Source organism: Phalaenopsis equestris, unplaced genomic scaffold, assembly GCF_001263595.1.
Source record: "Phalaenopsis equestris unplaced genomic scaffold, ASM126359v1 Scaffold000749, whole genome shotgun sequence".
NCBI classification, from domain to species: Eukaryota; Viridiplantae; Streptophyta; class Magnoliopsida; order Asparagales; family Orchidaceae; genus Phalaenopsis; species Phalaenopsis equestris.
The window spans coordinates 271,535-297,435 of NW_018165189.1; the positions used below are offsets into that span (position 1 = coordinate 271,535).

At 34.5% G+C, this 25,901-nt stretch overlaps 1 protein-coding gene across 1 annotated transcript in view; it reads left to right on the forward strand.

Moving 5' to 3' along the window:
- The first annotated feature begins 1,975 nt into the window (after positions 1-1,975).
- The window catches only part of LOC110030662, a 27,978-nt gene continuing 4,052 nt past the window's right edge, over positions 1,976-25,901 (forward strand). The window contains exon 1 of the mRNA XM_020733489.1: positions 1,976-2,450. Within this exon, the coding sequence (XP_020589148.1) occupies positions 2,368-2,450 (83 nt within the window). The 5' untranslated portion in view covers positions 1,976-2,367. The remainder of the gene's footprint in view (positions 2,451-25,901) is intronic.

Below are 25,901 nucleotides of genomic sequence, written 5' to 3' on the forward strand. Positions count from 1 at the left end.
CTTTCTTATATTAATTAAATCTTTCTACTTTCAATTTATTTTTACTAATTTTAAAATTTTCATAAATTAAATAAAGACTCGCCCAGTCTATGGATCAACCTTTGTTAATTTTTAGTACTCGCACTAGAATTACAAGGTATTGGCCAAATAACTAACCCCAGAGCTTTCTTTTTGAAGCTGCTGCAATGGTATTCCCAACGCTCACTTTCTCTTGCAACCTGCCGATGAGCCGTAATGCCTGTAACGTCGACCCCACCATCAAGTTTGAAGCTTTGTTTGAAGAACTTGAGGTCATCCTTGGGAAAGATCCCTTCGTCATAATGAAAGTTGCTGCTTCGGAAGCTCAGGAGTCGTATGTTGTGTTCAACCTGAACTGTCTACAAGATTTCTCTTCTTAGAAGAAAGTAAAGACTACTTCCACCCTGGCACCTGCTAAGTCTGTTGCTCCCATTTCTGCTAAAGGAAAAGAGGTTTTGATAATTAAAATCTCGACTGAAGGATTGGTCGTTCCGCTGTCAGTATTTGAAATTGGATCAAGTTCGAGGACTGCGCCGTTAACCCGAACTCAAAGAAGGAACCATAGCTAAAGAATCCAGAAGGCTACTAAAGCCCAGATTTCTGAGGAAATATCTGGTGATGAAATTCCTAATCAAGAGGAACCAGGATTAGTGGAGATCGACCTATCTGCTTCTGCGAGGGAGTAGGTTCCATCCCTTAATGGACACTGATGGGTACAAGAGTGTTGACCTCACTTTTGGTTGAGGTCTAGTTTTCTCCTCTTTAGTAGCCTAGGGTCTAGCCGTAGGACTTTCCTATTGACTATTCCTAGAAAACTAGAAAAGAAACCCTCACCATTAGAAATTCTAAACTCTTTTGTGCTCAAATTGAAGTTATATATACTGGTCCTAACCTCTAGCACTTAGTAGGTGGGGCCACTATAGGGGAGCTCAAGGAGAGTCCCCATAGGACTTCCTGACCTTAGGTTGACCCTGGATGTTGATTTGGAGCTAGTTCACTCGTTTACACTCACTTTCACTCACATTCATTCGCAAACCTAAACCCAAGGCTTGTTGACTTTGATCTCTTGATCCTTTGGGACACTCATGTAGATGGCTCCTAGACCCTCGAGCTCTGGGCTGAGGGCTAGATAAGACCAGTACATAGAGGATCCAAATAGAGATTCTATTGGCCCATAGCTCAAATCAGGGTGATTGGTACCTCAATTTCACCAAAATACCCAACTCAGTCATTTGTCCTCGAAACCAATTTGGACTCTTCAATTAAACTCAATTTGATCCTGATTCCCCCAAATTTCAATTCTGAACTCAAATTCATCATGTCCAAACTCAACTCAAACCAATTCTAAGCCCAATTGATCCACATTTGAATCCAATTTCAACTCAATCCAAAATTCTCAAATTTGCCCCAATTTAGCCATGTGCCTGAATACCACAAAATCGAATGCCCAAATCTCAAAATTTACACCCAATTAATGTTGAAAACACTTAATGACCATCACCCACATCAAATAGAACCATTAATTGGGCCATAGCTAAACTTTAGCCCAACCAAAGCCCAAGTCTAACCCAACGCCCCTAAATTGACCACATGCCCAAAATACTCCAAATTAATTCAAAATCACTCCAAATCCTTTCTAGACCTCTCATGATGACCATCTACACCATCTTGATCAATCATTTGAGCTTAAACTAAAATTTTGATGAAAATCGAGTATGATATGTTTTTTGACCCAATTGTCCACTAGATTGACCAGACGACCCCAAATGACGAAATGGACTACACCGGCGTGTCCAGACCTTGCCTAAGAAGGACACCAATTTTGATGTGATTCTATTCACACATGAATTAGAAATTTTAAATAATAAATTTTACATAAAATAAATCTATTTTTCTTTTTTTCTTTCTTTTCTATCCCTAAATCCCCAAGTCTTTTTTTTTCTCTCTCGCCCCTTCGCCCCTTACCATTCGCGACCCAAGCGGATCCTCTCTCCCTTATCTCTCCCTCGCTCACGCCTCCTCCCCATTTTTTCATTTGCACGCCCACAGCCCCATACCCTGTCACGATGCGACTCCCATATCCTGCTCCTTCGCCCTACTCGAGCCGACCGAACTCCTTCCTTCCTTATCCCCTGCTTACGCATCCAACCCCATCTCCTGCTCCTTCACCCCCCTCAAGCCGCAGCCCTATGCGCCCCATACGCGTTCTTTTATCGCCTGACCCTCTGTCACTCTGTCACTTCAGGCTGGACTCACCCCCCAGGTGAGTCCAGATATATTTCTCCTCCTTCCTTAGCTATAAAAAACACCATTTGAGGGGAGTTTAAGGGCTGGCCGAAAATTCTGGAAATGGAGTTGTGCAGAAATCCCCATTGGCTTGGTGTTTGCTCGCTCTTGGAGCTCCGTAGCTTGTTCCCTTTTCTTTCCTTTAGGTAAGCCCTCTCCCTTCTCTTCTTCCATTTTCGATGTTACTTTGCTAACAGAAATTACATAAGGGAGGGGGAGGCTGCTTTTGAAATTTGGGGAGTTTTGGAGTTTTTGAATTTTTGGTTGCTTGAGCTTTATTTGTTGGACCTTTGCTGGGTAAATCTATTCCTTACGATTTCGATGCCCTCCTTCTCTTGCGGGCCTCTTTTGACTGTTGGGGCACGTTTGGCTTGCTAGAGCCCCTTATCTTTTATGGTAGTATAACTTACATTGAAGGTTTCTTGATATTTGGTATGTGGTTCCCTGGAGGTGAGTTGATCACTAATTGGTAGCTCCACTGTTTGTTGAGGTCATGTTTGGTTTCTTGAGGTATGCTTACGGTTCTCTAGAGATGAATCGATCTTTAACTGTCAGCCCTATTTTCTTATTTACTCATTCTACATGGAATCCTATGCCTAATTTATTTAAGCCTAAATTTCTTTTTTCCTAAAATGCTAGCAATTCATTTGTGAGATTTGGGGATTCTCATTTATTACTGTTTCTGGGTTTTATATTTTCTGGAGGTAAGCCTTCTTTCTTTCTTCTTCTTCCCTTAGTCATTTAATGAAAGTGTCTTCATATAGTTTCATTTTGGGTAATTGAAAATTAAAATGAAGATTCTCGATTATGAACTGATAAACCCTACGATTGTTTTGTGATATCTTCTTTCAAAAAGCATTATATCTATGTTGGTGGTTTCACTTTCTCATTGATTCTGTGGACCTCTTTTATATTATAGGATAGTTAGAATGCTTCTTCTATTACTTGTGCTTGTTGATAAGAGGGGCCTGTGAGTGGAACCGCAGCATTATATTCCTACGAATTTCTTGGCTCCAAGGGTGCAAATTTATTAAGTTTAGAATTAAGCATTGATATGCTATGTCCAATGGGAATATATATAACAGTAATCAGCATTTATGCATGGGAATCTAACATGGATATGAACATGAAGTTTTCTTTTGTTGAAAAAGCTAATCAGTTATTGGATTTTTCTTTTTTGATTGCTGGATTCACTCTTCATTTACTGGAATTAAATTTGATGGCCTGATAGCATTAGCATTGGTATTAATTTTTATATGGATTTAGGGAGATTTACGTACATGCCACCTAATTGATGGATGTTTGCACTGCACATAAAACAGAAAAATGGAGATTTACATGTACGCCACAGTTCTTTTGCATTCGCATATCTAGCCGACAAAATTCACCTTTTACATATATAACACCCAATCCTTACATGTTTACGTTTCTGAAATTGCAGCATTTACATACATTCCACTCAAATTCTTATGCATTTACATAACTAGCACCCAAGACAAAATGTAGGAGTGCAATTTGCCTTACTGCTTGTGAATATCTTTGGCTATCTCTTATATGTTTATATTTGTGAAATCTGAAAACCATGTGAGCTGTTCCTTTTATATACATATAAGCTTGGGATTCACGTGGTTTGCCTTGAGCTGCATGACCTTATTGTTTTGAAGAAGTTTAAAGCTCAGTTTGGTTCGATTGTTATTACAAATGCTATTTTTCAGGTCCTGCCGGCATGCGGTTTGGTGAGGGTAAAAATGCTGTTCTTTTCAAACCTATAATCACGATGTTTTAGGACCGTCTCATGATTTATTTAGCTACGGTTGTGAGCACCTTTTTTGAACTGTTTTAACATTACTTTAAGGGATGGTTAAGTAAAGATTTTGAGCCTTACGAATTACTGTTTGGGGTGCCTTACTGTTTTGTGCACCATTTTAGTGCTGTTTTTGGAGGGGTTTCGGGGTTGTCCTTGCTCGAATTCCTCATCGATTTAGGCACCGTTTTGAGGCATTTCAGTGAGCTGATTTAAAATAATTGATTAGTGATTTCAAGGTTTTCTCGTGTATTCTTTTGGAGACTTAAAAATATTTTTTGAGGGCTTTTGGGTTACGTTTGTGGGCTATATTTGTGGTCGTTGCATAAGTTCAGTCTCTTTGTCGTTTCAACTTGCTTGAAATTTAATTTGGAAAGGATACCCTTTTTGGGTTGATCCATTTGTGAAATTGGAAAAAATAATACCCTTTTGGGTTGATTCATGGATTTTTGGGAGCATTTTAGGGACTTTTTATTGGGTGTTTTAAATGCGGTTTTGAGGGTTGATTCACCTTTTTACCTTTTTGACATTTCGGGTGGATTAATCCCTCGTCTCTCTCACTCCTATTTTTATTTTTTTCTTTCTTGCTTCTTCATTCGAGTTTTCGGAGCTTATGTTCATTATACAAATGCGCATGTATAACCTTTTACTATATATGAAACTATCAAGCAAGATTGCAAGTAGGTTGATTTTGTTTTGGGGCTTAGAGCGGTGATAACAAAGACACACCGGTGGTAAAGTGGAATGATATTCCATCCTACAATATTAGGACCCGATTAAGGGACCCAATGAATCGTAGAATGATAGTATCATTCATCGATGCAAGACTAGCGTTGGACTCATACCTTCTCAGGTTGTTGGCAGCCCTACTTTACACCGCGTAATAAACTCGTGGACACTACATTTATTAAAGTTATTAGTAAAGCACTCGTGGTCTTCTTCTGGGATCTTCCCGTGTTTTCAATGACTTTTTTTGAGTTGTCATTTGTTGCTTTTCTCGAGTTTTCCATCGTGGGTCATTTGCCGTTTTTTCTCGAATTATCCAGATGATGTTTCTTTTATTGCTTACTTTTATTTATATAATGCATGCTAGCTTGTTTTTTAAAATTCTATCACTATATTTATACCTGATGCATCAATTACACTTAAAGGAGCAGCGGACCTCCTAGGTATACAGTTTTTTTTTTACATTTACAATGATTTACTTCACAAAACTTTACTTTTCTTGTCTACTATACATTCTACTGCTTTCTTATACCACATGCTTTACTGTTCTTATACAATTCTGCTGTCATTGTTTTCAGATACACAAAAAATATATGCATTTTTATACCCATATTTTATATTTATTTTTGGTGATATTATACTTTAATGAATGATATTTTGATATTTTCTTACAGGTTGTTGATTTTTAGGATTTAAAACAAAAAAAAAAAAGCAAAAATGATGAAATTTGGAATCAAAATAATGTTTTTGAGGAAATACTCAGTGCCAGAAGCGCCAAGGTCAGCGTCGACGACGCTGAACAACCGAAAGCTGGAGAATTTTTACTCAGCGTCGACAGCGCCATAGGCGGTTCAGACCCCATTTCTGGAAGGTTCGATGTATTTGGATGATCTTTGAAGTGTTTTTGGAGGCACATCTTGGAAAACCGGCCTTGGGCTTTATTTAGGGTTGAATTTCATCAGAAAAAGGGCTCCTTTATGTTCATTTTTCGCTCCACAATGTTCCACCATGACACATTTTCATAATCCATCTTCAATTCCACCACCATATTATAGTCAATTAGTAATTTTGCTTTCATAGTTTAGAGTTTTTGTGGTGAGATTTAGTATGAAACTTTCTATAAAAGTGTTGAAGAAGGAGAAAAATGAGAATTTTTCTTCCTGCATTTCTAAGGAAATGCTACAAAGGATTTGCTTTGAGAAAGAGTTCCAGATAAGCTTGTTTGTTTATTTAGTATTGTATGAACTTTCTTTTATATATGAAACTTGTGTTTTGTCATATCTTTCTCATGAAGTCTGAGTAGTTCTCCTTATCTTTTTCCCTACTCTAAGATACGTTGAAATAAAGAGATAAATTGAATGTGTCATAATTAAAATATAAAATAAATTGTGATGATTTTTCAACTCCGAATTTAATTTATATTTCAATTTTGCCAATTGATTTGTTAAAATATGTTATGAAACATAATGAAACATAAATATGTTATGAAACATATGATCCGGGAAATGGAGTATGAGTTCTACAATAAAGTGAGGGTAACATTTGATTTTATGAAGGAGAAATTTATTCAAAAAATTAAGTGCAAATAAATAAGAAAATATTCTTTGTTGGGTGTCGAATTGGAGAATCTTTAGGGTCAGACTAAAATCCCTAATTATGTTTTACTATTTAAAAACTAAAGCGAGAGTTAGCCTTCAGGTGAAGGGAAGTGAGAGCTCTGGAGTTGGAGTCGGTATCCTCCTAGTCTAGCCACAAATTTAGGGATTAAGCCTAAGATTAACCAATGATTTTCTATGCACTGTATCAGAGTAGAAAATTAAAATTGCTCCTATTTGGCACAATACATATTATAAAAATCTATCTCATCTCATTTCACCAAAATTTTATTGTAGTGAGAATGATGCTTTTTGACATAAGAAATCTTCATTACATAAATATAGTTAGTGGATTAGTAGTTATTATTCAAAATTTGCATTTCTGTTTTGCTAATAAATAAGTAATTTAGTTTGGTTAATATTTTAACATTTGAAATTAGTGAGTGATTTCGTTTAATTTTTTGTAAATTTTCTGTTAAAATTTTAAATTGCTAACTTACATCTTCCCTGTAGGATCGATTTTTGGGGCTTAAATAGAAATTCCATTATTACTTGATAACGATATGTATACTTACGTAGAATCTCATTATTAATTGTCTATAATTATATATATTTAATTATATAATTATATATATTTTACACAATTTACTTTTCATATAAGGATTAAGTTTTTGGCGCTGTTGTAGCGTCAACTTCATAAATCCTTACATATCAAAATCGGGATCACTTTCCTTTACTTATGTCTGTTACTGTTTCTTTTACACACTTTACCTTAGAGTATGAGGCCAGTAATTGGTTTCATAGGGGGTACCCGACAGCAGATTGTTGACTCAACAATTGCATGCACACTTAAAATTAACATCGAACTCGAAGGTGCTACGATGAGGAGCTCAGAGCTAGCATTGTGGGCAGCACAACCATCTTCAACAGCAAAATATGTTTACATCGACTAAACAATTCCTTATAATTAAACAACAAGCTATAGGATTTCAAATTTGTTTGCCTAGTGCGATATAAATCCTCAACCTCTCTTTAAGCCTTTGTACAACTCTATTGTACAATCTAAGCCCCGACTCATCTTAAAATTTCGAGGTCGTCGTTCGTCACGACCTAAATTCTCATATCTTCCAGGCTATGTATGATCGTTTCACACAATTGTAAGCCTTAAACAAATAAAAATTGACGGAATAAATTATTTAAATAATTTCCTTCCAAAACTGAAGCAAAATCATATGGTAGTTTGGGAAGTCACCGAGATTCTCCAGATCTATGACATCCCCAAGTTTTTTCTTCTTTGGATACTAGTCATTCCTCATTCACACCTCTTTGTCTGATCTGGTTGAAAAGTCCTATTCATTTGAACTCCTTGAAGATAAAATTTCCTGATTTTTATTCAGAGTTTTCTTGAATGATTTTGGTCATTTAAGATGTAATTAACTATAGGGGCTTCCACTTATAGAAAGTTTTTCTAAACCCAACCTAATATAAAATTTATTTAATTCTTTGTAATAAATATGAGAATTTGTCGACTTATAAATAAAATGGTTTTCGCAGATCAAACGAATGTTATATATTTTTTAGTTTATTTCATCAAACCTCACGCTCAAGTCTTGTGTTTATCTTTTGGGATTGATACATGACTTGAGGTGCAATGCTCTTGCATTTAAACTATGAAAGATATGAGATTGGTTTGATTGCGGGTAATGAGATTTCAATTTCGGTGACCGACAGTTTCCAACGAGCAACTCCTCAACTTTTAAGTGCCGACAGAGTTTCCAGGAGATTGCCGCTACCATATCGTCACCTCATGGACATGGTGGGGAGAGGAAGAAGCCCACTCCTATCACCCTAGTCAGTACAATGTTTTAGAGATTAGCTGCCAAGAAAGGTTGTTCAGTCGGTGATTTACTTAAACGAGTGGGATGTGCACTAGCCCCTCGCATGAAGAAAGAAATTCTAAGAGATGTCAGATATGCCCGACAGTCTAAAAAATCAACCGAAGTTTTACCAGCACGCATTCCCGTCAAATTCTGTCTGGGAAGTCGTGTTGATACTATCATTACCACCACATCGTTTCTACTACTGTTGCTACTCGGAGGACTGCAGGTCGTTGATCAGTTAAGTCACGTCTGGGTCCAAGAATTCTGCAGATTGCCCGTCATAAAGTTTCAAAGGAAAAGATGAAGAGGTAACCTGATACTATATCTGGTTCGCACCATGTGGAGCATGCCTTTCTCTGACGTGCTGATGCCTCTACTAAGATACGTCGTCTCAAGACATCACCGTCAAAGAAAAGGGTATTGATACCCAAGGTTGGCATACCAATATGGTTCAGTGAGCCTGTAAGGCAAGATCATGGAATGAAGTAAGGGTTTGAAATATCTGACATTGTCGCAGCTATTGCCAGCGAGATGGATGAACAAGTAGAGGATGTTCAACAGAGTCCTCCATATCGTAAGATGATACATGAATATGAAATTGAAGAAAAGGTTGAGAAGCTCGGGATCAAGATTTCTGAGTTAGCCCGAGATCGTGGAGTTTCCATTGATGGCGAGGATGATAAAGATTTTGACTTTAACGATTACCTCGAGGAAGACTTCATGGACATTCTTATCATCGAAATTAGAGTCGCTGCATCTGCGCACGATCTCGTCGCAGAGAATGTCGTAGATGATCTACGTAGGGCTGTCTTCCTAAGGGATGAGCAAATCAGCCAAATGGAGAAAGAATGGAAGAGATGGCCACTGCCATGACTGTCATGACTACAATTCAAGGACAATCTCAACCCCAACAGTTAGCTTCTCTGGAAGTTAATCAGCCAAAAATTATACATATCACCTATGAAAGGAGGGAAGTTGCAGTAGCAAACAGAGATGATCAATAGAAGAAGGATTTTTCATCAAGTGTTATACTAGAAAAGAAATTTAAACAGATGATCAAACAAATTTGAGAGGCCTTAGCCAATCTAAGGGTGGCACATTGATTTTGAAGGGTAGACCCTACCCGGAGGAGTTCGATGTCATACTCTACACTAAGATTTTTGTGTCACCAAACTTTAAGATATTTGATGGGAGTGGAAATCCCAGACAGCATATAGCACATTTTCTATCAAGTTGTGGTAATATTGGAGGTAGCAAGTTGCTTTTCCACCAATTTATCAGCAGCTTGTCGGAACTTGCATTTGATTGGTATGTTGAACTACCCAACGGATCAATAAAGACATTTTCTGAATTAGAATAGTTGTTTGTGAAGAGATTTGGTGGAGCACAACATTATGTTGCTATTAGAGATCTCTTAGTAGAGAAACGAAAACCTAACGAGACTTTAGCGGATTATATCTTGAGGTGGAAAACCTTAGCATGAAATGTGAACCTCAGTTACAGGAACATCATGCAATTGAGATTTTACTCAAGTGCATTCATGGGCCGGTAGCTGATACACCTAAAATATATAGTGTTTTTAGACATATTTTTATACATATTTTTGAAATATTGCGCTTTAATGGAAGGTATTTTTGTGTTTTTCTTGCAGATACAAGTAAAAATGGAAAAAATTCTTAAAGGAGTGAAAAAAAGGATCAAATTTAGAGCAAAAATGTGAAAAATTGTACAAAAGTGTTTTGGCGCCTAAGCGCCAGTTAAACAGAAAAGGACGCGCCTAAGTGCTGAGACCCCACGCTTAAGCGCCAGTGACAGTTACTAGACGAGTAAAATCAGTTATTACGAATTTCGAAGAGGTTTTTGAGACACTCATTGGCTTAATAAGTGGTTGTAATCACCATGGATGAAAATTATCATGAAAGGACGGGTTTGGTGGGCAAAAACAAAGCATGAAAGGATGTGTTTGTTGGGCAAATACATCGAATCAATACCTCTTGGAAAGAGATCCCAAGATACCTCTTGGAAAACTATAAAAGAAGAGATGACTTAGAAAAGTGTCTTGAAAATATTGGCAAGTTTTGAAAGTTCTTCTATGAGGAGTTAGTTCGGAGAGACTTTCAGGAACCACTTTTTATTTATTTTATTCTTTTTGATATTTTGTTTTGAGTGATTGTAAAAAAGAAGAGATTTAAAGGAACTTCAAGAGTTTGATGGAGGACTTGAGATAAGTTTTTATCTTTTTGTTTAAGACAATTTTTGGTTTTAATCGAGACTTGTTGTTGGTTTGACAATGATTTCTTCTTTTAAACTAAAGCGTGATTTTGTTTTCTGTGAATTCTGAGTAGTTTGAGTAGTTTTCTTTATCTTTCTTTTTAAATTATAAGTAATTTAAGTTTTGGATGGAAGTTGTGGAGAGTTGATTTTTAATGTTGAAAAAAATTGTGATGATTTAAATTCATGCACTTCATTTACTTTTGAATTGGCCAATCCAGATGTTAATTTTTTTGGTGAGAACATGTAAGAACCAGACTGGTATTGTCTCATTCAAGAATTGGAAAGAATCACATGAGATTGTATGAATGAGAATGTAATTCATATGATTGAGTGCAAATAAATAGAGAAATATTCTTTGATGAGTGTAGAGTTAGAGGACTTTAAAGTGACAGGTTAAAGCCCCCAACTTGGTTTATTGTTTTGTGTTCTGATACAAGAATGTTAGCCCGTAGGTGGAGGGAATTGAGAGAACTCTAGAGTGAGAGCTAGTATCTTCCCTGCCTAGCCAGTCTTCAGAACTGTCTTTAGAACTATTCAAAATTTAAATTAACCAATATTCTTTATATTATCTCTAGTAAGGTACAGAATATTATTGCTCCTATTTGGAACAACACAATTTGCATATTTTCACAACAACATTTCTATACTTATTGTCGATTCATAATAAAAAGAAAAATATTTTCATATTAAGTACTTTTCTTCTACAAAAAACTCTAGTTAAAATATCAAAATACCTAAAATATTTAAATTTTAAATTCCTGCAAAAATCATTTTTAGTTTAAGTACTTATCTTTTTAAAAGTACAAAAGCTTTTTTAAAAGTGCATTATGCATAATCTTCCTTGTGGGTTCGATGTTCATGTCTTAATCAAAAAGTCATATATTACTTGATAATGATACATATACTTGGGTAGTATCCTAAAATAAATATATATAAATTAAAAAGTAAAATTTCTATTTTTCTTCAGGATCAGATTTTTGGTTTTGTTGCAAAATAAAGAAATATTAAAATAAGGAAATATAAGTTTGTTGTAAAATAAGGAAATATAAGTGAAAAATACCATCAGAACTATTGTTATACTATGCATAAACATAAATATATAGGGATCACTTGCTTTCATGCTCAAGGTACTCACCATCAAATCCTTCGAGAAGCTACTCAGCAAAGCTAATAATCTACAAGAGGAAGTTAAACACATGGATTCCCAAGAGAAATTAGAAAAGACCAGAACAACCAGGATATTCGAGAAGAAGTCCGAGACAATGACAATGGTAGATAAAGGAAAACAACTATTGAAGATACATGTAAAGAATTCTCATCAGGATTCCCAGTCGTCATGACAACATGCTCAACAACAGACACAACAATATGGCCAGTCTAGCCCACAAACACATCAAGGAATCAGGGATGATCATACTGAACAGAGAATAAAAGGGGTCCATCCATGTTCAAACAAAAGAAAGCGGTGTATTCCTTCGAAGCTGAAACGGTACCCAAGATGTTCAGAAGTCTAATGAAGAAATCCGAGTTCAGATTACTAGATCCAAAGAAACCTGAGGAAGTAGACAAAAGGGATCAACCTAATTATTGCCCGTATCATAGGATGCTTAGACACACTATAGAGGATTGTTTCGTCTTTAAGGATTGGCTTCAGAAGAACCTTAAAGAAGGGAACATAACAATCTCAGAAGAATATTTAAAAGAACATAAAAAAAAGGTTCTATGAATATGATTTCGGCCTAACCAGTCTCTCTGATAGACCCGTATTCAGAAGAAAAGGGTGGATGGAGTACAGTTTGGAGCAAGTCATCTAAGAAAATACTAAATAAGATTCAGACTGCTTCAGCACAAGCCTCCGTTTAGAGTTTTCAGCCTACCAAGCCAGAGATGGAGATTTTGCCAAAAAAATTGCCGCAAACAGAAGACAAAGAAGAGAGCGATGTCGTGAAGATCAATAGCGTGGGGGTAGGATAGGGGCTACCACCGTTAGATTGGTTGTCTCGTATTCGAAGAAGAAAATCCTCGAATCCCTAACTATGTATGATTATTTTTTTGCCTCTCCGGGGTCATATGTATAGTAATTATGATTTCGGCTATGTTTTAACTATTTCTAGTGATAACATAACTGATTTTGCTCAATCTAACTTTGATCTCAATTCTCAAACTGATCATCAAATCGTACTTAAGTCCGATGAACCCGTTAGCAAGATTGAAGAAGACATCGACAATACCGATTACGATAGCACCGGGAGTGAGGAACCAATCCTCGAGTTCCACGATGCACCACTTGTTATTAACTTGGATATTTCTGATGAAGATGAAGCACCAGAAATTTTACTTACAGCATCTCGAGAAGAGAAAATCACCGAAGTGAACTTTAGGAGCGAAAAGGTATTAACCTTGAGGACAACTCCAACAGATAAATGAAAGAAAATAGTAACTCAAGAGAGTTACCTCCACCTCCTCCAGTGGAAGAAACACACAACCAAGTAAAGGTTAGAGGGTTATATAAAGTGGATTATAACGTGCTAGATCATATTAGGAAGTTGCCAGCAAAAGTAAGCATCTATGACGCTCTAATCCAGTCAAAGGAGATAAGAGAGTCTTTGATTACAGCTTTGTTTGATCCAGAGATTTGCTTAGCTCAGTTGACCAGCACATCTTTGGATGAAGTTTGCTCGTTAAAAGAATAGCTTGGGGTAACCTTTACAGATGAAGACTTGTTGCTTGGTACCACTGACCATAACTGATCACTCTATATCTCTGTTAACATCGGCAGATTCATATTGTCCAGAGTTTTAGCACATCATGGAGCATCACTCAACTTGATGAGTCTACGGACACTGGCCTATTTGGACATCGAAGCTCAAGAGCTTGCAGCCGATAAAATGACGTTGAGAGGATTCAACCAAAAGGGAGAGAGAGCCCTTGGATCCATTACATTAATTATGAAACTTGGAGAACTAGTAACAATCACCAAGTTCCATACCATCGATGCTGAGACCTTTTTCAATGCTCTACTTGGTTGACCTTGGATTCACGAACACAACATGGTTCCGTCGTCACAACACCAATGCATTAAGTATTACAAGAAAGGATAAGAGCATTGCAACAAATGACATTTGCAACCGTTTTCAGTTTATGAAGTTGGTATTCATGAAGACGCCACTTACTATGCGCCTCTAAAGGAAAATGTCTTCTCTCGTGAAGTGGGGACGAATAAAAGAGAAGATTCATAAGGATTACAATGGCAAAGCCATTCAGCTCCGCTTCAGCAATCTTCCACCACTCTTTTGCAATAAGTTGGTGGGGGTTCTTCTAATTTCCGCACCCGAGGTCGAGGCCGGGGACGTGGATGAGGAAGAGCCAATACGATTGTTGAACGGACTAAGCCAACCATCAACATTGACGATGAAGAGAGTTTTGAGAAGAAAATGATGACAATAAAACAAAAAAAACCATAAAAGAAACCACGGTATGAGATCCTTGGAAGATGTAGAGAAAAGTGAATATGAGTCGATGTATGATCGGATAAACCACTATGTGAATGTCATGACCCTTGATCTGATTCTCCCTCAATTGGTCTAGAGTTTAGAGGTCAAGGAAGTCTGTAGCGCTGGTTCAAAGCTGAGCAAGTTTTACCGTACTTCTATTTCTGCTAATCTTGATAATCATGTAAATTTAGATGAGAATCCTAATGAATTAATGGAATTACCCTTTGGTTACTTTTCTCCTTATACAAAAAAGTTGATTCAACAGGGATATTTGCCAAGACAAATGTCAAATGATAAGTTACAACTTTTTGAAAAATTATGGAATGTTAAAAGTTGATCTCCTAACTCGAAAGAGGGTCTCAAACTTGGTACTATAGGACCAGTCGATGATTCAAAATTTTGCATGGTTGTTACTAGAGGGTTGAAAGAGGATTGCCTCGATGTAGAGGATAACTCTTAAGATCAGTTAATAGAAGACGCCCAGCTAGAATTTGAGGAATAAATTAAATCAACTCTCGATGAATTGAAAGAAATTAACCTTGGGACAGAAGAGCAGTCCCGACCAACATTTATAAGTTCTCTACTCAGTATCAAAGAATCTTTCAAATTGATCAGTTTACTCTCAGAATTTAAAAATTGCTTTACCTGGAGCCATGATGAAATGTCAGGACTATCAGCAGAAGTGGCAGTCCATAAACTCGGGGTGGACAAATATATAACCCTAGTAAAACAAAATACGAGAAGAATGCGTCTCGAAATAGAGCAACAAGTCATTGTTGAGGTTAAAAAGTTAATAGACGCTAACTTTGTAAGAGAAGAGCAATACCCCACATGGTTAGCCAATATTTTGTCAGTTAAGAAGAAAAATGGACAAATCCGTGAATGTGTCGACTTCAGGGATTTAAATAAAGATGTCCAGAATATGAATTTTCGTTGCCGATACCAGAAATGATGGTGGACATCGCTTCGACACATGAAATTTTATCCTTTATGGATGGATCGCCGGGATACAATCAAATCAAGATGGCTCAGAGGATGCAACACTTACAGCATTCAGAACACTAATTGAGATCTTTTGCTACATAGTAATGTTGTTTGGGTTAAAGAATGCCGGAGCAATATAACAACAAGCTATGACGAAGATCTTCAATAATCTCATTCACAACCAAGTGGAATGTTATGTGGATGATTTAATCATCAAGACTAAACAGAAAATGGACCATTTGTACTATTTGAGGATCATGTTCAAACAATTACGATAATATAATCTTAAGATGAATCACTTAAAGTATACCTTTAGCATCACCTCTGAAAAATTTTTAGGATTCGTTGCTCGTCATCTAGGAATTTAGATCGACACGAATAAGATTAAATTTATCTTGGAAATGCCTCCTCCCAAAACCTTGAAACAACTAAGTTCCTTCTAAGGAAAGTTAGCATATGTGAGACACATTATTTCTAATCTCTCAGGTTAGTGTTAACCCTTCTTGGCATTAATTAAAAAGGACGACAAATTCATTTGGGAAGAGAAGTGCCAGCGGACCTTCGAGGACGTGAAACGGCTAAAAAAGGTTCAATTTCTCATATATTTTTAATGCTTATATTTGGTGATTTTCAATATATTGCACTTTAAAAAGGTTATTTTGTATATTTTTGGTTTCAGATTTAGGAAATGGAGTTTTGGAGAAAAAGAAACAAAAACGATGTAATTTGGAGTAAAAATGAGTAAGAAAGAAAATTCTGTCCTGACACATTTCGATGTCTTTCTATATTTAATCTCTTTTACACTTATCACATATTTTTGAATAAATTTACACTTTAAAGAAAGGTTATTTTCATGTTTATTTTGTAGGTCTATCTTTAGGTCAATCTGTTAGGAACGAAACGAGACTGAAACGGGGCGAAACAGAGCAAAAAAGAGCGAATCGGTGGAGTTGCTACAGACCGGCGCCGAAGGCACCCAAACCGGCGTCGACGGCGCCCAAATCCAGAGAATGACAAAAAAATGGCATCCACAGCACCCATAATGGCACCAACGGTGCTCTAGACAGCTTAGACGCGATTTTGGGCGGTTATGGCCAAGATTCAATGTATTTGGATGATTTTTGGAAGGTTACTTGAGGCATCTCTTAGGAAATATCCCTACACTGGAAATTCATCCCTACACTATAATAAAGTGATTTTATGTCAAAAAATGTGGTGTGTGTGAGTGGAAAAATGTGGAGAATATTTATAGATCTGAGAATAGGAGTAGAAATGTAGATTTCAACCTTTTTGGAGAGATTGGAGAGGGGATTTTGAGAGAAAGGGGATTTTGAGATTGAGAGAATTTGTAAGGAGATGTATAAGCATTGAATGGATCAGCAGGAGACTTTGTGAGAGAGATTTTTATCTTTCTTTCAAGGGAAAAACTAAGTATTGTGTTCCTCATTATCTTATAATTTTTTAAACACTTATCTAGTGGATTTGCTTTGATGTAATAAAATTTTTTGTTGTGTTTTCTTCGTGTTTTATGGTGTGTTTGTCTTACTCTTTCTTCCTTTTGAAAATTGTGGCATGAGAAGATTATGTCATTATTTTTCTTTTACTTTTCTTTTGCAATAAGTAGGATTCATGTTTAGGATATTGGGATGCATGCTTGAAGATGTTTTAATTGTTTTAATTATAAATGTTTATAAATGTGATAGTTTTTACTTGCACTTTATTTACATTACAATAAGGCCCCGTTATAGTGTTAAAATTTATTGTAATTGCAATAAACTCGAGAGGGCGGCGTAATTCTCAACAAAGTGGAACCGCATTCAAATTCCATGGATGGTGAAGTTCATGGGATTTGAGTGCAAATAAATAGAGAAATATATATATTACTGGGCGAAGAATTAGAGATTCTAAGGTCACGGACTAAAATCCCCAATTTGGTTTTAGTGTTTAAGAACTAAAGTGAGAGTTAGTCTTCAAGGGAAGGGAAGGGAAGGGAAGTGGAGTGAGAGCCAGTATTCTCTCAGCCTAACCACTGATTTAGAGACTAAACCTAAGATTAGCCAATAATTCTCTATAACACTTGACTGATGGTAGAAATTTAAAATTACTTTTATTTGTCACATACAATATTTAATGTATCTCATTTCCTTATGTTATCTAATTCACTACATAAGAATAGTAGGTTTTAACATTTCAAAATTCTCCAAACCAATTAACCAAAAAGAATTATCTTTAGAATTAATATTTTCATTTAGGAATAGTTATTAGTTGTTTTAAATTTAAGACTTACATTTAGGAGTACTTATCAGAAAAACTACTTAAATCGATCTTCCAAACTATGGACTAATAGTAGTAGACTACAATTTGACTAAGGACCTCTTACCTCGCTACTTCGTGGGATCGATACCGGGGTTTTTAACGAAATCTCTATATTACTTGAAGCGATATGTGCACTTGCGTACAACCCATAGTGTGTGAACTAATTTATATATTTTATATAACATTTAAATTTTACACATTTAATATTTCATATAAATTTGGGTCAAGTTTTTAGCCATGTTTTTTAAAGTTAAATTACTTCGTAACTTCAGGTCGGGTCAAATTTTGGACACCGTCTCAGGGGAATTAAATTGACATAGAACATGTAGAAAAACAACACACACTAGGGGCGCATCAAGTTTTTGGCGTCGTTGTCAGGGTAGCTTCGGTAAAAACTTTAGGAGAATTTTAGTTAAACCTATAAGACTTAGATTTAGAATTTATAGTATTATTACATAATGTGTTTAATTATTGTGTGTTTATTTTAAAGAAAATCAAAAATACAAAAAATATTTTTTTATATCTATCCTATTAGTTACATTTTTAAATTTGTATGCGTAGTTTAGGAGCCGCGAACCTTGGATTTTATGACTCTAATTTAGAGAGAACATTTAAGAGGATGATGAATCAGAAAAGATTCCATGAATTTAATGTAGAAATGGTGGATTAACGATTTAATGAATATTCAGATTTGGATTATAATGCTAGTAGATTTGAAAGAGTAAATCCCAAGAGGCAAATTTTCAAGAAGATATTATTACAATTTTAATTTTTCAGGTTATAGATAGTGAGAGAAAGTTAGATCAATATATAAAAAGATATCCTCGAAGAACCCCAATTATTGAGGAAAATTCATTTGGACAACGGATTGAAACTGACCATGAGATACATAATTCTTATTCTGATTATTACAGTCCAGGTTGAAAAATCATTTGAATTTTAATAGGAATAATAATTTTGGAGTAGAAGACTAATTTTGGGAAGATAGTCAATTTGATTAGATATGTAGTTGGAGTAATCATGACCATTATAATATTGAACTTTCTTTTCCTCATAGTTTTAACTTCAAACCCCAAAATAAGGAGAAGGATTTATCAGAAGAGTTCGTCATTCAAATGGAGAGTGAGTTGGAGTGTCAAGAGACCGCAATAGGGAATATGAAAAACCAATTGAGGTAGATTATTAACTCAATAAATAATCGTCCTCAATTTAACTCCAACCCACTAGATGAGGAGACAGAATTAATGTTAGAAGAGGTTGTGATTCAAACGACAAGTGAGTTGGAAAATCAAAAGGTTGCACTAAGGAATATAGAAAACCAATTCGGGCAAATTTTTAATGCAATTAACAGCTACCCCATAGAGATTTTACCTAGTGACCCTGAGATAAACTCTAAAGTGATGAATGATGAGCAATATAAAGTTATCGAACTAATATTTAGAAGAGAATTTGAGGATATGTTTCAAAAGAACTTTGAGTTGAGAAATGTGGATAAGGAGATTGAAAGACAAATGAAAAAAAATGAAAAAAATCCAATGAAAAAAATCCCTACAGAATTAGAAAAACTAATTTCCTCAACTAAGATAAATATAGAAAGATCACCTCTACCATTTACTTAATACCATGGGGAAGATATGAAAGACAACACTGAACAAAAGAGTAACCAAGAAGAATTTGATCCAGAATCTTAATTATCTAGAGAGAATCTGATCCAAATTTTGGGAGATCATGAAGTATCTTATAAAGTTCCATTTCTTATAAAATTTAAGGATGATCTTAATATGAAAATTGAGAAAATCACTAGAAGAATGTTGGATCTAGAAAGAAATATGAGGAACAAATATATGAATCAATCTGAAAAGGAAGAGCTGAAAGAAAATTTAAATTCGAGGACTTCTTGCTTTTTGTTCGTCATGTGGGAGGTGATTTCTTAACTTCTTATTAAGGTTAGACACTTATGTTCTCTTGTTGTAGTTGGGTTGACGAGTCCACTACAACTCGGGTCTCACCCGGACTTGAGTTTTAGAAGAGACATTATGAATTTATCAGTGACAATTTTATCTCAATTTTGTTACTTCCTGTCTTTGACCTTATTTTCATTTGGTAGGAGTAGCTAATCTATTTGATGACAAACATGTGGATGAATTTACACTATCCTTATAACTATTCGAGGTGCTTAAGAAAATTTTCTTTTAAAAGAAAGAAACAAGATTTTATTTATCCTCAATTAGCTATATTTTCAAAATTTAATTTGACATGACCTTCGATATTAGAGGCTAACTTTAGATAACTATATTTATGTTTATAAATATATAGTAGACTTAAGTAAAACTTTTCAATAATGAAAGTTAATTCTAGAGTTAAGATGTTTGGTACGACGATAAGACTATGCTTTTTCTATTTAAAGGAAATTGTATTTTTGAAATATTAAGAATCTTAGATTTTTATGTAAGATGAAAAGAATGAGACTTTATGAAAAATCTTCAAAGCTAATATGAATTTATAAAGTGAAGGATTGTGAAAAGTTTAAAAGTTTTTAAAGTTTTTAACTTTAAGAAAAGGATAGTGAAGTTCAAAATCATTAAAGACTATCCAGATATAGTAATTCTCACATGAAAAAAAAAGAAATGATTGAAAATGATTATGAAAGAAAAGAAAAAGAAGAATAAAAAGAAAAGGAAATTATGTGAGGAGAAGCTTGAGGAGGTGCTTAATCAAAAATTGGTTTTACTTGAATCAACTTTAGGAAGAAGACTTTATTACATTTTCTAAACATATATTTGAGTATTTGCATCATTACTAATAAAGATCTCATGAAGTTCTTTTTCATATGAATATTCTAATTAACTTTAATATGACAAATTACAATTCTTTTTGAAATAAATAGAGAATCACAAATCTTTGACTTGTGACTACTATGTATTCTTACACTTTTTGTTATGACTTATAATTTTTCTTAAGTTGTGCTATTATATTTAGTAAACCAAATTATAGAAACTTAGAAGTTAAACTCTATTCCATAAGTCATATTTATATGTAGTAAAAGTGTTACGTGAGGATAAGTAACATTTAAGTTTGGGGGATTTTGATACGCCCAAGAAAGATTCAATTTTTCAATATTTTTAATGCCTATATTTGGTGATTTTCAATGATATTGCGCTTTAAAGGAAGATATTTTGTATTTTTTTTATTTCAGGTATAGGAAATGGATTTTTGGAGAAAAAGAAGCAAAAACGGTGCAATTTGGAGTAAAAATGAGTAAGAAAGAAAATTTTGCCCTGACACATTTTGATGTCTTTCTATGCTTAACCTCTTTTGCACTTCTCACATAATTTTGGATTAAATTATATTTTAAAGAAAGGTTATTTTCATGCTTATTTTGTAGGTGAATCTGTTAGGAACGAAACACAACGGAAATGGGGCGAAACGGAGCCAAACAGAGCGAAACGGTAGAGGACCGCGCCTGAATCCAGAGAATGACAAAAAAAATTGTGTCGACAGCACCCAGAATGGCACTGATGGCGCTCGAGACAGCTTGAGGCGATTTTGGGCGGTTATGGTTGAGATTCAATGTATTTGGATGATTTTTGGAAGGTTTGTTGGGCATCTCTTGAGAAATTTGTCCCTACACTATAATAGAGTGATTATATGTCAGAAAAGGTGGTGTGTCTGAGTGGAAAAATGTGGAGAATATTTATAAATCTTAGAATAGGAGTAGAAATATAGATTTCTATCTTTCTGGAGAGATTGGAGAGGGGATTTTGAGAGAATCTGTAAGGAAATGTACTAGCATTGCGTAGATCAGCGGAAGATTTTGTGGGAGAGATTTTCATCTTACTTTCAAGGGGAAAAAACTAAGTATTGTGTTCTTCAATATCTTATGATTTTGTAAACACTTATCTAGTAGATTTTCTTTGATGTAATAATGTTTTTCGTTGCGTTTTCTTTGTGCTTTGTGACATGTTTCTTTTACTCTTTTTTCTTTTTTAGAAATAGTGGCATGAGATGATTATGTCATTATTTTCTTTTTACTTTTCTTTTGCAATGAGTAGGATTCCTATTTAGGATATTTTGATGCATGCTTGAAGATGTTTTAATTATAAATGTGATGGTTTTTACTTGCACTTCATTTACATTACAATAAGGGTCCGTTGTAGTGTTAAAATTGGTTGTAATTGCATTAAAACCTTATAGGGCGGTGTAATTCTCAACAAAGTGGAACCACAGTCAAATTCCATGAATGGGGAACATAAGTGGGAACTCTGAATTTAGAGTCAGCATCCTCCCAACCTAACTAGAGATTTAGAGACTAAACCTAAGATTAGCCAACGATTCTCTATAATACTTGACTGAGGGTAGAGAATTAAAATTAATCATATTTAGTACATACAATATTTAATGTATCTCATTCCTTTACGTTATCCAATTCACTACATAAGAATAGTAGTTTTTAACATCTCAAAATTCTTCAAACCAATTCATCCAAAAGAGTTATCTTCGGAATTAATATTTTCATTTAGGAATTATTATTAGTTGTTTTAAACTTAAGACTTACATTTAGGAGTACTTGTTAGAAAAATCACTTAAATCGATCTTCCAAACTAAGGACTAATAGTAGACTAGAATTTGACTAAGGATCACTTACCTCGTTTCTTCGTGGGATTGATACTGGGCTTTTAAGGAAAGCCCTATATGACTTGAAGCGATAAGTGCACTTGCGTAGAACCCATAGTGAGTGAACTAATTTATATATTTTTTATAAAATTTAAATTTTGCATATTAAATATTTAATATAAATTGGGTTAAGCTTTTGACTATTTTTCTGAAAGCTAAATTACTTCGTAACTTCGGGTTGGGTAAAGTTTTTGATGTCATCTAAGGGGAATTAAATTGGCATAAAACACACAAAAAACAACACACACTAAGGGCACATTAGGAAGTTAAGTGATACTTACCTAGGTTTATTAAGTCTTACTTATATTGGACTTAAAACCCTAGGTTCTACCTACATTGAACCTGAATCATCTTCATAACTTAAGTTTCATCGACATTAAACCTAAATCTTAGGTTTCAATTAAACTCCTTCGGGTCTAATCAACATATAACCTAACACAAATGACGTCACAAAATCCAATTCATCGACCTAAATGACATAAAAATTCACCTTAAAAGACTTTAAAACTTACATTTGAACATCAGTGTTTAGATTTATGAAGATTTTTTGGACGGCGGAATTTGTGGTTGCTGACAAGAATCTTCCAGTCCTGGTTTAAACGCCTTTTAGACAGAGTAAAAATGAATATTTTTAAGGCCCGGGGATGATGGACCATAGACATCTTGATCGGGTCGTTTAAAAATTATTCAACCAATTAAATGACCAACTAAAACTGATAAATCTGAGGACATTATTTTATTATAATCATGTTCTGTTTTGCAGGTTTATTGGAGACATGAAAACAAAAAATTTCACTTTAGATTTCCTTTGCATGTTATAGGGTGTGCTAATTCTGTTTTGCAGGACGATATTCAGAAGCGGGATTTTTAAGACAACAAAACCAAAACAAAACAAAACGACATGACATGACATGACAAATATAAAAACAAAACAAAAACAAAACGACATGACATTACAAAAAAACAAAACGACATGACATGACATGAAAAAAACAAAACAAAAATTTTATGGTAGAATCGAATTCTTAGAAATCTATAAAACATTTGATGTTTCTTTCCTGACCTTGACATTTCTTAGAACAACGAGTGTTGATAAGAATCATGAGTTTTCTTAGACAATTTTAACTGTCTAAAATGTAATTAACCATATGAGTTTGCTCCTATAGAAAAATTAAGAGCTTAGAATAGGTGATACTCCTAAAATCTCTGGTTATTTATTATTCATGTGGTTTTCCTTATATGAGAAAGTATTTCTCTATAATGTTCACCACAATGAAAAATGTTTTCGACATTTCTTCTCTCATGTTCTCTATGTTTAGCCCTTTTCCTTCCTTCTAGTTTCTTAAAATCTTGAAATCCTTAACATGATTCAAGAGAATATGTTAACTGGAGATTAGGGCAATAAAAATAGATAAACAAAGTGGTGACTCATTTCTACTAAAATACACAAATCCGACAAAGAGAGAATTGGCGCCGACGTATCACACGAAGATTTCTCATATATAAGTCTTTTGCTTGTTTTTTTTATATTCATTTATCTATTTATTGTCGTATATCCTTCTCCTCGATTTCTCTCCTATTTGAATCATTGATATGATTTAAGAGGGAAATTATTTGAATAAAAAAATTATACGATGACATAAAAATAGATAAGCTGGTGACTCCGAGTATTAAAAGGAACTGAGAAAACATGTACATGCCCTCCAAATTTTACAAATTTTTGTTTTAAAATTAGTTTTTTTATAATTTTTTTCAATTTCTAAGGTTTAAATTGATTTCAAAATTTATTAGAGGCCTTATGCTTAGATTTTATTTTTACTTGATTACCCTTTATTCACCGAGTATTTGGGTTTTTTATTCATAAATTTTTTATTTGTGTACATTTAGTTATTAATTTTCTAATTTTTTTTAATTTTAGGATTTAATTAAATAAGAAAATTAAAATTTAAAACCCCACGCGTCGTCGGCTAAATATTGGAGTCGTCAAAGCTGTCACACGTTTCACTGTCATTCGTCATCCAATGATTAGCTCTACCATTTCATAGGATCCTGTTGTGCCACTCTATACATTACTGCACCATGAAGATTCAATTGTGCCATCCATTTTAAGTAGCATGGATCAAACGGTGCTCTGTCACATCCCCAAAACAATGGAGTGCATCCACTACACACATTTTAGGGCAAATATCTTGAGCCAGAGCGCAATAAACTTCACTGTGATTAACCTTAGAGCTTGGTCTAACCTTAAGGATTCTATCCATATGGCTGAGTGGAGATGAATTGTTTGACTGTTTTATATAAAACCAAATACGAAAGCTTTCTAGGGCCGAGAGGGGAGGCCTCAATTGGATGAGTTGGGAAGCTTCTCCTTGGTCATGCACACCTCCTACAAATGTCAATTTTATCTGAGATGGGGGCTTGGTATGAGTTAGGATTAATAGGGGCTTAAATTAGTATTGGGATAGTCTAGAAGGCATGGGACAGATAATATTCGATGAGAAAAGAAGTTTTAGACCTTTGTGAAGCTTTTAGGATAGTTGATTTTGAGTTTGGAGGATGTTGGATCTAAAGTTATGAAGTGTCCTAGTTTTGTTTAATAAAAGTGCGACCTTTTGGTGGTGTAAAAGGCTTGGAAATCATGGCGATCAAGTGCTTAGGATTATGGCATCAATTTAGAAACAAAAGAGAAAAGTGTGGCTAAGGGAAATCAAAGGTTAAATAATCTTGTGTTTTGTCTTCTTAGGCCATAGAAGGCCAATGGAGGTCTGACATTGCATAGTGATGCTCTTGAGATTCTCTAGTGCGTTTGTTAGTGCATATAAAGAGCTTGGGCAGGAGCTTTTGGCAAGGAAAGAGAACTTTCCCTTTTGAAATTTTGGGCATGTGAGCTCTAATGGTGATGGTGGCATGAATGAAGCTTGAGGCCATTGGAGATACCTTTGTCTTGGTGGTTGAACTCAGATTTGGTCTAGTCTTGGCCTTACATGAGGTGATTTAAGTGTGGTTTGACCAATGTGACACTTGGTGGCATCTTAAGTGTGCGTGTGCATACTTTTTCTTCTTGTGTTTGTTTAAGTTAAATTTAATTTTAATTTTTCTTATCAGGTTATTGTGTCATCGTTAGGTAGACTATGGTACTTATTGATTTTTGGTTATTTTTTATTCGATTCTTTTTTTTGGGTCATGGGCATTAGGTTTAGCCTTGGGTTAATTAGTGTTTGGACTAGGGTTTATTAGGGTTTTGATTTTAATTTGTTGATTTATGTTAATTTTAAAATTGGTGATTTACTTAGTTGATGATTTTAATTCCTTATGTCAACCTAACCAATTTCAAGTGATTTAGTTATTTTTTAATTTATTTCATGATTTTTAATTTTTGGTTGATTCAAATTTGATTTATAATGATGGGTTTAGATTTTGGGGGCTTTAATTTAATGATTGAAATTTAGAGTGTTGAAATTCAATTAAGGTTTAAAATTTGATAAATTTAAGTGTCTTTGATTTTAGTTTTTTTTAATGATAATTGGCTTAATTGTTGATTTAATTTTCTTATGCCTTTTTTTTTGCATTTGTTGATTTAGTTTAAAGTTGGTTTAATTTTGATTTTATTTAAATTTATCGGTTCATTTGGTCTTTGGATTCATAGAATTTTAACTTTAAATTTTTAATGATGGTTGAATTTTAACTTTGAATTGGGTGTATTTAACTTTAAGTATAAGTTTTTCTTTGTTGGTGATTTTAGGAATTTTGATGAGTTTTTAATTTCCATTTCTGTCACACTAATCTTTTTTCTTTGGATTAATTTTCGTAATTTTAATTTCCTTTTGAAGTTTGTCGGCACTATTTTTGG